The sequence below is a fragment of the Amphibalanus amphitrite genome, unplaced genomic scaffold, assembly GCF_019059575.1.
Source record: "Amphibalanus amphitrite isolate SeventyFive unplaced genomic scaffold, NRLGWU_Aamphi_draft 000898F_arrow, whole genome shotgun sequence".
Lineage (NCBI taxonomy): Eukaryota > Metazoa > Arthropoda > Thecostraca > Balanomorpha > Balanidae > Amphibalanus > Amphibalanus amphitrite.
This window is the reverse complement of record NW_024882392.1, coordinates 91,762-107,815: the sequence shown is the minus strand read 5'-3', so window position 1 is coordinate 107,815 and position 16,054 is coordinate 91,762. Positions and strand designations below refer to the sequence as shown.

The 16,054-nt window shown below is 44.7% G+C and overlaps 1 protein-coding gene across 1 annotated transcript; it reads left to right on the top strand.

Moving 5' to 3' along the window:
• Positions 1-6,011: 6,011 nt before the first annotated feature.
• Positions 6,012-10,222, top strand: LOC122367824 (fibulin-2-like). Its single transcript, XM_043341252.1, has 6 exons — positions 6,012-6,112; positions 6,508-6,603; positions 7,084-7,188; positions 7,418-7,543; positions 7,890-7,997; positions 8,599-10,222. Exons 1-6 carry the CDS (start codon positions 6,058-6,060, stop codon positions 8,703-8,705), a joined length of 597 nt encoding a protein of 198 aa, XP_043197187.1. The 5' UTR covers positions 6,012-6,057; the 3' UTR covers positions 8,706-10,222.
• The last annotated feature ends 5,832 nt before the right edge of the window (positions 10,223-16,054 follow it).

Sequence of the window (16,054 nt, the reverse complement as noted above, 5' to 3'; positions counted from 1 at the left end):
GCGGCGCGCCGTTTTTATGCTATTTCCCGGCGAAAAAAGTTAGGGCGTTTAACGCCCCCCCCCCCCCCCCCTCCCCCAGCAACTCGCGGGTTAAAAGCTAAAAATACATATAAAAGCCAACAAAAAATCGAAATGCGCCCTGCTAACCTAAAAATGTCTCCTTTTCAAATGCGCATGCAACAAGAAATAAATGTGTCAAGATATCAAATGCGTTCTCTTTTAGGTTACCACAACGAATTTTGATTTCTTTGTCGACCTTTATATGCATTTTTAGCGCTTTAGACTGGCTGATGAAGGAAGGCGGATGAAAACTGCCAATAAAAATAAACAAATTTAGGATATTAACCAAAAACATTAGCACTGTTCGAGCTCCACAACATGAACTACAACTATCAAGAACGCCTTAATTGATTTAAATTTAACATTTGCTAGCCAGCAACATATCAAGAAATTGCATATATGTAGGTGGTCATTCCGTAATAGCCAATTTATATAAAAACTATATATATATATATATATATATATATATATATATATATATATATATATATATATATATATATATATATATATATATATATATATATATATATGTGTGTGTGTATGTATGTATGTATGTATGTATGTATGTGTGTATGTATGTATGTATGTATGCATGTATGTATGTATGTATGTATGCATGTATGTATGCAATGACATCAACAGACTTACAGATATGGAGTGGCGATTGCGTATTTATCATATGCGACCTTTTTAACCCGCGCCCTGCTGGGGGTTGAAAACACCCCCCTCCCGCGGTTTTTCGCAAATATCTCAAAAACAGCGGTGCGAAGCGCCGTCGTTTCTTTTTACACCTTATCATACATCTTTTCTACATATTTTGTGAAAATTTTAGACCCAGGTCACTTAAGGTCAGGTAACCAGGTCAGGTCAAGTGACCTCACTGCATAAAACGTTTCGATGTCTGCCAAAGCTACACCGACTGACCGATCGCTTTGAAACTTTCAGGGATTGATAAGAGCAGCAATATGTACAAAATGTTTATCTTGGAATTTTGACATCGATGATCTAAGGTCAGGTCAATTTGTGACCTCCCCAGTCCCCATTATAAGTCAATGGGAGTAAATTGAAAGTCGCCTTTTTTAGACGGAAGTCATTATAAACACTCTAAAACACTGAATTACTAGTGTCTTTGACACACTGAACATGAAAATTGCACCCGTGACCCCTTTTTATGCACCTGAGGTCATCTCAGGTCACCAATTGTATCTGACTGTTTAAGTTTTTCGCGAATAACTTTTGATAGAGGCATGCTAGAGTGATGAAAACACCTTAGCTGTGTTTGGCTCGACGATATGGATCGACTGATATGCAACTTGACCCGTACCGGTCAGGTCATGACCTTGACCTGCGCCCTGCGGTCAAATTTTCAAGTTGACCTTTCAAGGTCAAGTGATAGTTAATATGACGCGTCTTGACGAGAGAAGACAATGCTGGTAAAACAAAGTTCGTGCAAGGTTTGAGACCAGCGTTATTGCAGGAAAACGGTTTCCGAAAAAAATCGGCTTTTTTGGCAGTTTTTGCCCCCTGCAGGCAAAACCGTTGACGGTAGGTCAAATCTTAGAGGACCATTCAGGAAGAGCGTTAAATAGGGATATCAAATGCGCCTTTCTGCGGCGCTGTAGCTTTATTGGTTTCCGAGCTGTGCGTCGATTTGTTGAAAATTGTCGACATCTGACCTACAAATCGGCGAATTTTGGCCTTCAATGACCTCTGGTGACCTGACCTTTGACCTGACCAAAAAAGTGACCGAAGTGATTTCTTCCTTATTTTTTGACGCTCTTTCGAACGCCGCCTTTCCCGTATCGCTACGTGGCCCAGGGGCCGAGTTAGAAGGGGGGGGGTGTTCAAACATCCCCCCACCAGCAGGGTGTGGAAATCCAGGACCCCCAGCGGGGCGCGGGTTAAAAATTGATGCATGATTAGCGGCATTTCTGAAGCCTCCTCCACAGGTTCACCTGACAACAGCGATCACGTTTTGCAGCGTACAGACAATCCGATCGGGCCCCTCGTGCCATGAGTGACATGTAACCTCGACCGATTCGAACATGAACTTTGGTCCGACACGGATTTTGGCGCGGGTCAGAGCGTGTGTCAAGGGGAGGGGATGTATCCTGTAACCGATGACGCGAGGCCAACTCATACCACCGTGGTTACAGTGGGCGGTGAAAGGCGACCTTTCCGTGTCAGTGACCTGTCAGATGTTCCCGAAATCTGAATGTTATTGTGCACCGGCCCACCAAGTGTTTCTGGTTTCATTGTCATGGACACGTGACTTGTACGGTAAAATCTATGACAATCGATCACACTTTTATAGACTTATGACTACCACACTTGGCAAAGTTGTCTACCACTGAGGGTGTGAGGGTGATGGCTGTCCTTGTATGAACTCACCAAGATTGTTTGTTCTTATCCTTTTCGTTGTTGTTTGTGCACCTATTTACACTGTTCAGCCTTTACAATAAAATGTATCATGATCGGCTTTACAACGACTGGAGCAGGCTTCTCATGCTGGTTGCCGGTAGTGGCATATCGGAGAAAGGATAATACGAGAACACAACAGCAACTTTTACGACGAAAGCACTCATGACAAGGCGTTCTACTTCAACATTGATCACATAACCACAGTTCCGCAAATATCGATTCAATGCTCTCTGATTTTTGCTAGCAATGACCTGATTTTTATTTGATCGGTCTGCTAAGCCATTTTAGTCTTTAAATACCGATACAGGACAGCTTTCGACGAAGCAAAGGGAAAAGGCGCATTGGACATAAAGCACTGCACCGTGCTAGGGCATTGCACGAGATGCGCCACTTAAGTTACGAGGGGAAATCACGCATTGGCCACCGGTCATGCTAACAGTCGTGCAAGGGCAGTCAGTCTAAGAGTATATAAGCAATCTATTCTAATCACGTTCTGCCCCTTTATACATGGTTACCGCTGAAGAGCCTTGCACAGAATACGAGGGATAATAGTTCACAAGAAGGCGGCGGGGAATTTCTATGAATAAACCACGCGAGCTGTTGACATCCCAACAAATTCCTTCCCCGAATCCCCTCATCTGATCATTCACGGATACACTAGCTAGGGACACTTGTACATTCACTGGTTGGCCTCCACGGCTAGTTCGCAGTAGGTACGGAAGGCGTCACATTTCTCCTCTAGGCTGCGCACGTGGACTGCGATGAGACTGTGTGACCCGACTGTAATGAGCTGCCTGAGGCGCTGAGTACTGCGTAGTGCAGTTCAGACGAATTGTCGTCGCGTAGATTGCCGCGGTTCCTTGCGGTGTCAAGGCGAGCCCACAGTAGGTGAACAGGTTCTCAACTTCTGAAGTGTGTGTGTGAGAGATGTAATTTTGGCATGAAAATGTCCAAACGGTCTATATTCAGACAAAATCAGCCCAGATTTAGCCAAGAGTTAGCCTTGATTCGTCAACATTCTTGACGTATCAGATCGAATTGAAACTCGCACACGACAGAACCTGGGGTACAGAATGCTTACCCTAAGCCATTCGACGGCACTTGCTGCTGCTCAACAAAGGTCATGAGTCATCAAAGGTCACAGTCCCCAAAGCTGCGCAGCACATTGTGACTCACCATGCAGCGCTGAAAATGGCGCCGAACGACTCGCCGTATTTTGAATTCAATAGGGCAGGTTATATACAATATGGCAAACTTACATTCACAGCTTATATTTTCTGATCAGGCTCAGACATTCATAGCCGATGGTCAATGTGCACCTTGTTAAATTATAATTCACCAGGCCCCAGGGAATAACGATGCTGATTAAAGCAATGTCTTACAAACGTGGTGACAAAAGCATGAAGTTCAAAACTGGAAAATAAAAATGAAATTAGGCGGAGTTCGCATCTGCAGAGGATCCGGCTCTGAGTCAGACATGCAATTTCATGGTGCACCTGATATCAGGGTTTTGATGTGCTGCACTGACACCCGCCAGCCGCAAGTGTTACACAGATCAGAATCTAATCAGAATCTCAGATGACGCTATGAACAGTGAAATATCAGTCATTCCCGACTTAGACATGCAAGATGTCATTGCGGAAATTGCCACTAGTCATGCAAATGTTTAATGGAAAGAAAGGGAGAGAGAGATAGAGAGAGAGGGGGGAAAGAGAGAAATAGAGAGGGAGACCGGAAGAAATACCGAGTTTATGATGAGAGACATGCTTACCATAAACTGGATAATCTGGATAACTGGGTATTTATGACTACCACATTAAACCGACTTCGAGGGTAGTTGGTCTTACTCTTACCTCACCCACGACCTCTAAGATTTCGTTTTGCAGGACTTCTGCTAATCAGAAGCGTTTCGTAGTGAGCGTTTGTTTACCGCCTCGTGCATCGTATACACAGTGGCTGTTGGTTCAGAAGCCGTGAATCGTGATGGGCTGGAGGGAGGGCGTCCACCCCCCCCCCCCCCAGCAGGAAATGGTTGGCTAAGTGTCCCATTTGGCCGATAGCACGTGACTGGGCCTTCAGCCAAACGCCGTTGGCTGAGGAGGATTGTTAACCCACGCCCCGCTGGGCTATTCAGCCATACGCGCCCTGCTGGGGGGGGGGGGGGGGGGGAGTGCAGATTCTGCCCCCTGTCTAACTTCCGAACCGATGCAATGGTCGTAGAAGGACGGAACAGCAATCGCAAGCTCTCAGCAAGGCGGATCTTAAAAGCCTTTTTTGCTTAAGTAGGTCCGAGGTCAGGTCAAGGTCAGGTCAAGGGTACAAAATGCAAGTTGCTACAGCATCGGCCTTGCACCGTAGTTGCCGAAGAATGGACTGAGACTAATTGCCCATAACATGTTCTTAGGCTACCAAGACAATATTTGCTGTATACAATATCATGCAAAGGTCAAGGTCAAGGTCAGATCAGGTCACCAAAAACGAAATATAGAAAAGGGCATTTGCGACACATATTTTTATGGGTCATTTTAATCATAGAATTCAAGAAGCACACTCAATAAGTGATATGGACCACATCTGGATGAATTTCAGGTCTAGGTCAGGTCAAGGTCAGGTCAAGTGAGGTCAAATTTTGAAGTTGGCTGTCAAGACCTAAATAGGTGTCTATCTGATGCAGTTTTTACGGTGATTTGAATGGTGCTATTTTTGTTTCCGTACGAGGTTAAGAACTTCCAAAAAATTCATTTTTTAAAAATTTGTTTGTTGTGACGTCGTAAAATTTTGAATAACCCACACATTTGTGAACCAATTCTTTTAAAAAGTGGTATGTAGGTGCACATAGACCACTTCTCTGATATTTATTCCATTTTTTCGATACATTCAAAATTTTTGATTTGATAATGATTTTCCCAAAAAATCAGTTTTTGAGGAAAAAAATTGGGCCAAAATTCAAAACTTACAAAAAAAAACGAGATAGCCATTTGATAGACAAAGTAGATTCACGTATAACCTATTTTGATACGTCTTGATTCCTTTAAAAATGAATAAATTGGTTTCGGCTTCCTCATATCTGCAGTTAACCATAAAACATATCAATAGTAATTACATACTTAATCAAATCATATTCCCGCAGAAACAACAATTTTAGGTGTCCTTCAAGAGTGTATGATTGTTATGTGAATCGATTTGCAATCAGATAACTATCCTTGAACTGAGCATGCAAAAAAGAAGTTTCGCTGAGTGGTACATTACACACGGTTAAATAAAAATTTAAAAATGCAATCATTATTCCAGTGCTGTTTAACAAGTTGTTTGTTTTCATCGTAACAGCTCTGAAGGCTTTCCCTGTAATGCGATTCTAGAAGTCATTGAATTTCACAGCACGTATTGACGGTAGGGAAAACCCAGGGTCACAGGATTCCCTCGACAACATCGCTTAGCAGCATGGCAGGTGGTGACGCATTAACTCCTCGATTCCTATTGGTCAACGAAAGTGTTGCGACTCTGCCCGCCAATATAAGGCACCGTCAGGGCCCCGAAACCGGTAGTATCGGAAGTGTAAAGGTGCAAAAAAATATGAAGGTAGTTTGTTTACTGGCGCAGTTGTGCGCAATTGTCTACGGGGTGGCAGGTAGGTTTGGGTTAAAGTGTTCTCTTATCTTCATTGCACTACTTTATGACCTGTTTTCTTTTGATTTTTTTCGAGACTTGAGGTCAGGTGATGCTTCAAAAAGTTACAATACGTTTATAAGGAATATTTGATATTCTAGTCCTGCCTGCTTCATTTTATAAGAATATTCGAGTCCTGCCTGCTTTACATTATAAGAATATATATTATAAGAATATGCATCTCGAAGGACGGGTGAAATCGTAATTGTTTGTCCCTTTAGGTATATTTGAACATCCTGACAATGTTATATGAAAATACCGGACTCAGTTGTCACACATTGAGCTTTCAATCATCTAAATGTGAATGCGAATATTATTTTAGAATGTGACCGATGTGGATCTTTGACTTTCTTTCAGGCGCTGCCTCTGATCCATGTCCGCTGGGAGGCAACTACTGCCCCGATGGCAAGATATGTCAGGGAAATACGTGTGTCTGGCCCCAGGGCACTGTCGGTAAGCTCAATCCCTGCATTTGTCATCTACATTCAATTAGGTTACAGTAAATTTATCTATATTATTATAGTAAATTTCAACACGAGTGGCACTGAGCTATAGAAGAGCAATTATGAATCCGAGATCTTAAAACGGAAATGTTAACAAGGCTCCCTTTACGAATCAAAAAGGAACCTAATAAAGGCTCCTTTTGTAATTTGTAAAGAAACTATTTTTAGGCTGTATAATATACAGTATACCCGTCTCAGTTGAAGCCACTAGATATAACTTAACCGGCTTAGGTGTGTTTCAATGTGTGTTTTTGATATTTTCTTTACATAAAATACATATTTTTGCTCACCTCGTTTTTTGTAGGCATGTGTGACTTCCTGTTCACATAGGTCTATGATGTATGTATGGATGTATTACCGTTATGGACCATCCACACATGGCGTGGCGATTACTGCCCATGGTTCCGAAGCTGATGTGAATGTTTTGCAGAGTACCAATGCACGACACTAGGTGAGACATGCGCCTCGGGCCGTGCGTGTATCCCCTGCTACCTGCGGGATTCGGAGCTCTGCTGTCGCCGAGCCGCCCTCCTCGGTAAGACACTGGGCCGTTTTCCACAGTATTTTTTTATAATAAAACATGTTATCTAATGACGGTTATGTTATTGATGACTCACCTTTTTTGCCGTTGACGTTGGCGGATTGAACACTACAGGTTATTTGGCTAAAGATTATGGGGCACAAGTGCGTTCACTATGCCTACATGGATCATGGGGCAATAAAATACATATGTACATATACCAAACTCTTGATATTCTCTTCAGGTTCTGACCCATACTGCGGGGAGCGGTACCAGGAAAATAATATGTGGAAGACCGGCACTTACTGTCCAGACGGAAAAGTTTGTCAGAAAATAAATGGTGCGCACAAATGTCAGTTCACAACACCACGTAAGTACCTTTCAAATTTGTTGTTATTGCCAGGTTATATCTCGTCTTCTTCGGCTCTCGCAAGCGCAGGTGTTCTTCTTTTTGTATATTTATCATCCGTCACACATTTATCTACTAACATAGGCATGCTCTCACTCCTATCATAAGCATATCAGTTCTAGTAAGTTCTTCAAAGCTTCAGCTATGCACGAATGTAATATGCAATATGCGTGTTCATTGTCCAATTAGTATATACATTCGACGTTCCAACACTTTCCCATTCGCGCTCTCATACACCGAACGACTCAACCCCGCCCTTGAAAACATGCATATGTATAATTCTAAAATCACATTTCTATTTCTGCAGAGCCCAGTTGCGACACTTTCGGTGACATCTGTGGCCTCGACAGCGACCGAAACTGCGTGCAGTGCTATTTCCTTCCAGGACTCTGCTGTCGCCGGCGCTCCAAACTCGGTTAGTTTGTTGTGGGCTACGGCTTTGTTACTATGACAGCCTGTGTCGGCTGCGTGAGGAGGGCCAGTGGGGTCATTATGAGGGGACTACAACTTCCGTAGGAAAATGTACTTGGATATGTAGTGTCACTGCAATGCAGAACACATATTAGCTGTTGCCTGTGGTGTTTTAGGGATGAATAATTAATTATCGTTATGTGAGCGGTTGTTCGACTGACACGCATACCTAGGTAGTTATACAAGCATACGAGGTATTAAATAAACGTGAAACGGTATGTTTTAGAAATTAATATGGCAATCAATCACCAGGCAAATTAATGCGCCCCTCTGGTGGCTCCCCACTGACGCTATCTGTACCCCCTCTGACGTCATCTGTACCACCTTTGCCGTCATCTGTATCCCTTCTGACGTCATCTGTACCACCTTTGCCGTCATCTGTACCACCTCTGACGTCATCGGTACCACCTCCGATGTCATCTGTACCACCATTGACGTCATCCATCTGTATCCCTTCTGACGTCATCTGTACCACCTCTGACGTCATCTGTACCACCTCTGACGTCATCTGTACCACCTCTGACGTCATTTGTTGTTTTCCACAGGGAGCATTGCTAGCGAGTGCCAGTACGGGGGCACCAACTGCCCGGGAGCGCAAACATGTCAGCAGACCACCGGAGCCGATGGATCTGTCACCAGGACTTGTGTTTAAGCGGACGATATGCATAACAAACATGTTTAAACGCATGCTTGGTGTAACGACCCAGCAGCACCTACGAGGGGGTATCGAAAAGTTCTGATCATCACATAGAAGATATAGACCGATTTTGATGATTTTTGGTAGGCATTATATTTGGTTCTCAAGAACAATGTTCCCGCAAAGAAAATCCTGAGAAGTGGTTTTATCTTATGTAGGAGAGACTTAGAAGTAAAAAAGATGAGCATTGGGCCCACTGAGGACCGAACCGTCATCCAACTAATGCATTTGAAACGGTATCACACTGATAAAATACATCAAGAACGTGAACTTAGTTTATGGCGAAGAAAGCCCATCTCATGCACTTACCGAAAATGAAGAAATAATTTTCAACTTGGTTGCATAGCCTTTGCAAGGGAGTCAAGAAGTGAGTGACTACCAGTGATTGACAAGGTGGTGACTGTGAAGGAAGTGGAGGACCTCATCCTTACAGATCGTCGTGTGGCCTTTCAGATGATTGTGCAACAGAAAGGTCTCAATGCTGGCAGTGTCTGAAAATATTATCAGCGAAGAACTACAGACGATAAAGGAGTCAGCCCGCTTAGAAGTTCGTGTGTCTATGTTCGAGAGAAAAATTCGTCTTGGCCTTTCGAAACGAAAACTAGGCCTTTTTTAGGGAATTGAAGACATCCTTGATCATTTGATGACTTGTGACGAATGCTGGGTCTATGTGTATGATTCAGAGACAAAAAGATGATCTAGAAGTTTAAGCACGGCACATCTGCCCTTCTTAAAAGGCGAAGATGCAGAAGCCGATATGGAAAGTCAATGCTCTCAGTGTTCTGGATCTGGCGTAGGATAGTCATTACCGACTGTCTTGATAATGGTCGGATAATGATAAGCATGCGCTACTGCACACTTTTGAAGAAATTGCGAGATGGCCTCAAGCAGAATCGCCGCAAAAAAAGCCCAAGAAAGATGTTTTATCCTCACGGACAGTGCCCCCACCCATTCGTCCTGAGCTGCGATTCAAGAAACAACATGATGTGGACATTAAATCCTACCGTATCTAACAAATTCACCTGACCGGGTATTAACTGACTCTTGATTGTTACGGGAGATGAAAAATCCACAGTATGGCCGGTGATTGAAGGACAGAAATGACGTCATTGATGAGGTGAAGCAGTGATTTACGGGACAGTGCGAAGGTTCTACAATGACCGCCTGAGGCAGTTCAAGAAACGATGCAATAAGTTTGCGGTCGTGTGTGGTGACTTGTGAAGAAGTAATGAACATCATATAAAAAAAAATCAAATTTGTATCACATCTAATTCATGGTGATGATCAGAACTTTTCGATACCCCCTCGTATAGTAAGGGTTGGAAGACACCAGCGACACCGCTACTTGAGTGTGCTTCGTGTGTATTTATGCTTGCTTATTTCTGTTTTTATGTTACCTTGCAAAAATCAATTTAAGTTGCTGTATTTGTGATGTATGCGTATCATCAAATGCATATATATTTTATTGGGCATTTTCAGCATTTTTAACGACAAAGTGGTTTAGAAAACAGACTTCCACGATATCACGAGCCCGGTAGTAGGGAGGCAGACGAAGACGGTTTGACGTTGCTTTATTTAAGAGCGATGCAAGAAGTAATACTGCTGATACGTACTGAGAGGACGGGGATTTTACGTAACAATCTAGAATTTTTTCTCACGCGTATATTTTCATTTTTTCTTTTTATGCTGCGACGCTGGAGAGGGTCAGGCTCTCGAAACTCTCTTGCGTTACGAATAGCACGCAAGCAAAGCTTAAAATAACTCAGAAGGCCACACATGAGGGGTAGCGTATCTCCCCCATGCCTTCTGTATTACGAACCGGCCCGGTTGACGAGAACACAATGGTAGAACAACGAGAACCATTCTTGCATATACGCTATGTTACCTTGTCTTTCTCAGAGGTCCCTGAACCCCTCTCTTCTATCTCTTTCCACCAATCTCTCTCTCTCTCTCTCTCTCTCTCTCTCTCTCTCTCTCTCTCTCTCTCTCTCTCTCTCTCTCTCTCTCTCTCTCTCTCTCTCTCTCTCTCTCTCTCTCTCTCTCTCTTTCTCTCTCTCTCTCTCTCTCTCTCTCTCTCTCTCTCTCTCTCTCTCTCTCTCTCTCTCTCTCTCTCTCTCTCTCTCTCTCTCTCCCTCCCTCCATACGCCACCGGCCCGACTACCCTCCTCACAGCTACCCGTCTGCCCTGTGCCCGGCGGCTACCCATCTGCCCTGCGGCTGTTTTCCTGGCCCACCTCTCTCGACACCGCCCGTCTCGCTTCCCGCCACAGTCACCTACCAGGCACGGAGCCATGAAGACCTCTCCAAAGTCAGTGCTGCTGCTGCTGCTGCTCTGCTGTTGGCTCAAGTCGTGGTCGAGCACTGCATACCCAGTGGAGGAGGTTGACACGCCCTCGCCAGAGTCGGCCCAGGAGAGTATGGGCCTGGGGGATGTCGTCCCGAACGAAAAGCAATCAGTTTCTGAAGATGTTCATTTGGAGACGGATGACTCGAGTGAAGACATCCAAAGCAGCCCTGGAGACGGTGAAAAGGTCTTTGAGAAGATGAATGTTATTCGTGAGAAGCTGAGTACAATGCATGAGCAGTTGCATATGTTTGAAGAGAAAGGAGATTCTTATGAAGAGGAAGAAGAGGTCAGTGATAAAGACGAAAAAGAAGCCAGTGACGAAGAGGAAGAAGCTGCCCTCAAGAAGGATGACAACAACTTTGATATGGATAAAGGCGCTTCTTCTGGAGAACAGCAGCATCACCACCAGAAAGACCAGCAAAATGTGAACAGTGCATCCAACAGCCAGGACACCGAGACGCAAGACGCTGTCAGGATCACCAGTGATGACAATCCAAGGACTGAAAACTCAGAACTTCAATCAAACAATCCCGCTCAAGTTAGTGAAGGCTCTGGGTTCCCCATTCCAGAGAACTGGACTCCTTCTACCAGCGATGCTGATTCAGAACTCCCGTCCAGTTTCGGACTTCTCGCACGCTTCAGTGACGACTTCCAGGATCTTCTCGATAATGTAGAGGACATCACTGTCAACCTGCAGGATCTTCACTCGCCAGGCGAAGTCGTGGAACCCTCCGCTACAGACTCCACCGACCTCAGACCAGCAGAAGCTCGCGCTGACGATGTTGTACCGCTCTCTGTCGTACCTGACGAACGAGCGCGCATCGCCGTCTTCCCGGCTCGTGCCAACATCGACCAGGCGCTTCTACTTCTCCGCGACCTGCAGAGGATGCTAGAGGAACGTCTGGACGTCTTTAACATCATGCTGGAACGATTCTACCTCGGTGAGGTGCGAACAGGCGATCAAGTATCTCAGATCAGAAACAGTCTCGAGGGACGCCGGCGTCATCATTATCATGACCATCATCACAACTTCCAAGGTTTTCATCATCATCACGATGATGACCACAGCCATGATGGAAGCGGGCGCCCAGGTGGTGGTCGTCGCCCCGGTGGTGGTCGACGCCCCGGCGGTGGTGGCGGAGGACGGCGGCCCAGTTTGGACGCTCATCAAGTCAGCGATGGTCATGGAGCTCAACAGTTGACTATCATTAACTTGTTCGATGATGAAGGAAATGATGATGGAGGGAAGAAAAAGCCTTGTTCAGGAAGGGCTCCGTGCTAGACCAGCGAAGTTGCTAGACCAGCGAAAGTTGCAGAGATGGTAAAATCACTAACCGGTATTTATGATGATGTACAAATGACGTGTTGATTATTCTAAGTCTACATATAACCATTTGTTGTTGTTGTTGTTGTTGTTGTTGTTGTTGATTAGTTGTTCTTCAAAAGACATTTGTACGCAGTTACCTCTCATTGGCCAGGAGTGCTTAAACAGAACTTTATTAACGCATGTAAAAGTGTTTCGCATTGAATGTGTAGCCGGACGTTTTTCTGATGTTGAGATGCGATTCTGAATAAATGAACATGGTTAATGGTTTGAAGTGTTTCCATTGGTATCTCTGCGCTCCCACATCACCCAATAAATATATCGGCAATCCGGCAATAATTATTATATGCGCTGAAAGCATAAGATTCATCGCTGCTCACTATTAGGAAGTAATATGCATCGGCCAATTAGCCCGCGAGTCACTGGGGGAACGATCCACATTCCACACCCCCACATTTTCCCCACACTATAGCTGAAAAAACGGAGCGCCCAAATTTTAGTTACCTGCAGGTGATCGAATTTTATTGCGAAAATAAAAGTTTCCAAAAAATATGTTTGAATATTTTGAGATAGTGAGGTTTTGTTAACAATAGGATTTGAAAATTTCGACCAAAAATGGCATACGTTTAACCCACAAGCCGCTGGGTGTGGGGGGGAGAGGGGCATAAAGTTGCCCCTTCAACGTTTTGTGTGATATCTCCGAAACCTGATAAGATACGAACTTGAAACTTGGTGTAGCTTTAAATGAATACTTCTCTTATATTAGTAAAAAGTTTAGGATTTGTAGCCTTTGATGTTGTAACAGTGACGTCATAAACTGTTGTCCTTTTCCTATATGAAGCGTTTCTGATGTCACTAAGCATGAAATTCAACGGTAAATGAACTAAACAGCACCCGCTGTCATCCTGAGACATCGAAGTAAACTTTCAACTAGTTCCTGACCAGTTATCGGTCCTATATTCTCGGTCTCATATGTCGGATATATCGTGAGAAAAGTAAGAAACGGCAATCTACGATTGGGTTTCTGACGTCACTGTGACGTCATTTCAAATGAAATTGACACCACATTTAGACACAAACTCGGCTAGATATTCAGGACTATGTGTGCAGAGTTTCGCTTTAGTCTATTTGTTCGCATTCTGACGATATTGTTGGAGAAGTAAAGGGGGCAACTAGTTGCCCCCCCCCCTCCCCCAACTCCCCCCGCGGCCGGCTGGTGGCGCGGGGGCCCCCCCGCGGCTGCCGGGTAAAAAAACATAAAATCACAAAGCAAACGTACGGACATGCGGTAAACGCCATTAGCCTGCCGATACCATGCACCGTCAAATGGCTGTCCTTGATTTACTATTATCGTTCTACATTTTATAGAAAATCTTTAACTAAATCTTTGTAATTTCTCGTGACAACTTCACGACCATGATGAACGTATTTTTAAAATTGATCTTTTTGACCAAACAACAGTCTTATGATAAAATGAATGTCACCATCGTGGTCTACGCCTAGAAGAGCCCATATGAACTGTGTTTATGCTGTGAATGCCAACTTTTACTTTTGGGGATTTGTTCTTACCTGGTTGACCTGACCTTAGCCATGACCTGTGCTCTAACTGACCCCTACATGGATCTGCCATTCGTGTGACATGTATATGAAAGATTGAGCACAGTCTTGACGGAGATTATGACGAAGAGACCCAATGCGAGGTTCTAAAACTCATGCTACTGAAAACCTAATTTCAGGTGTTTGACCTGACCTTGACCTGACCTGTAACCTCGAAATTCAACTTTCAAATACTCATCAGAAGCATCTCGTTGCGTTCGTTTGGCGCCTCACGCGTTTCACTGCGCATATTGGTTCTCGAGTTATCGTCTGGGAATTTTATCGCCCCTCCCCCCCCCCCCCCCCCAGCAAGTGGTGGGTGGCGAAATAGGTACATACCTCAGCAACTGCCGGGTTAAAAGACGCTTAATTTTCTACATACATAACCATTTTAGGAGTCTCACTGCTCAAAGATGTGCTATTAAATATTCAGTCTTAGCAAGTTTAACCTTTCAGAAATGTGCACATAAGTGTATCATATCGAGTTCGAGACTAATGTCTGCGCAATCAAATATCAATCATCATTTGCTGAATCTAACTAGAAAAGAAAACAATCGTTCAGTTACAAAACGTACCTATGTATGGTGATAATTGGGAGCCTTGACTTTAAGTATGATTTATTTGCATGACCTGGTTTCTGCTGATCTGTCATTATGCGACCACCGACCAGTGGCTAGATAATTAACATGCCTGAAAAGCGTTTAGCACGACTGCAAAACAAATACTGCAATACTCTGAGCGATAGAGAAATATGATTAGTCAGGTCGTTAGGGTAGACTGGTGTGTCGAAATAGCTGGAGAAACCAGATGCACGTCAAGTCACCATTCACACTCCCCCCCCCCTCCGCGGCTCTGCTGTCCCCTCCCCCCCGTCCCCTCCCCCTTCCCGGCGCCTGCGTCGCTTCTACGACCATCGAGCCATCATCGCCACACAACCAGGTAAATCGGACAGCGCAGCAGGCCTCTCTCTCTCTCTCTCTCTCTCTCTCTCTCTCTCTCTCTCTCTCTCTCTCTCTCTCTCTCTCTCTCTCTCTCCCACGACCCAACACAAACACTTCCCGTTGTAAACAGGACGTGTGTCTCTGCCCCGGGGGCCGTCATTCCATCAGGCCCGTGCGAATGCCAAGCAATCCGAGGTCAGTGAACCCTTTCGGTCGTCCTGCTCTCGAAGTACCATTTACTTGTTTGTGCGTTACTCGCTTGGTTTCTGAAGACAAAGGCACAGACACTTCACTCTCCTTATCCTCCTCCTCTCTCTCCCATCCTGTACTGATGCTCACCATAGTAGATGCTCACCATAGTAGATAGGAAAGAGGCATAGGGAGCGGATGCTCATAGGATGCTGCCTCTTCTCAGTGTCATATGACGGTCATATCTGTTCTTGAATGCGTTGATGCTTGGACTCAGTACCACATGTTCAGGCAGTTGGTTCCACTGGTCCACAACTCTTGAGGAGAAAAATTGATTGCGTCTGTGCAGCCGATGCCTTGGCTTTTGCAGTCTGAGAGCATGTCCGCGTGTCCTTTCCCTGTTTGTACTGGTCTCTAGTTTCAAAAACTCTTCTCCAGCATTCACCTTGTCATGTCCATGGACCAGCTTGTAGACTTCAATCATGTCCCCTCTAACCCTTCGATCTGCCAGTGATGTCAGTTTCAGTTGGTCTAAACGATCTTGGTAAGGGAGATTGGCGAGTTCAGGTACGAGTTTTGTCGCTCTCCTTTGGATCCTCTCCAACCTGTTGACATCCTTTTGGAGAAACGGGGACCAAGCTTGGATGGCATATTCCATGTGAGGGCGTATCAGTGTTCTGTAAATTGGCATGAACATTTCCTTGTCCATGAAGGTGAATGTCCTCTTCACTCTTCCCAGCATGGAGTTCGCTGCAGCTGCCGCTCTCGTAACCTGCTCTGATGCTTTGAGGTCTGGCGTTATTGTGATTCCCAGGTCCTTTTCTTTAATGGTTGAGGTAAGAGTGGTGTCCCCCATTGAGTAGGTGTACAGTGGATTTTTTTGTCCCGAAATGCATCACCTTGCATT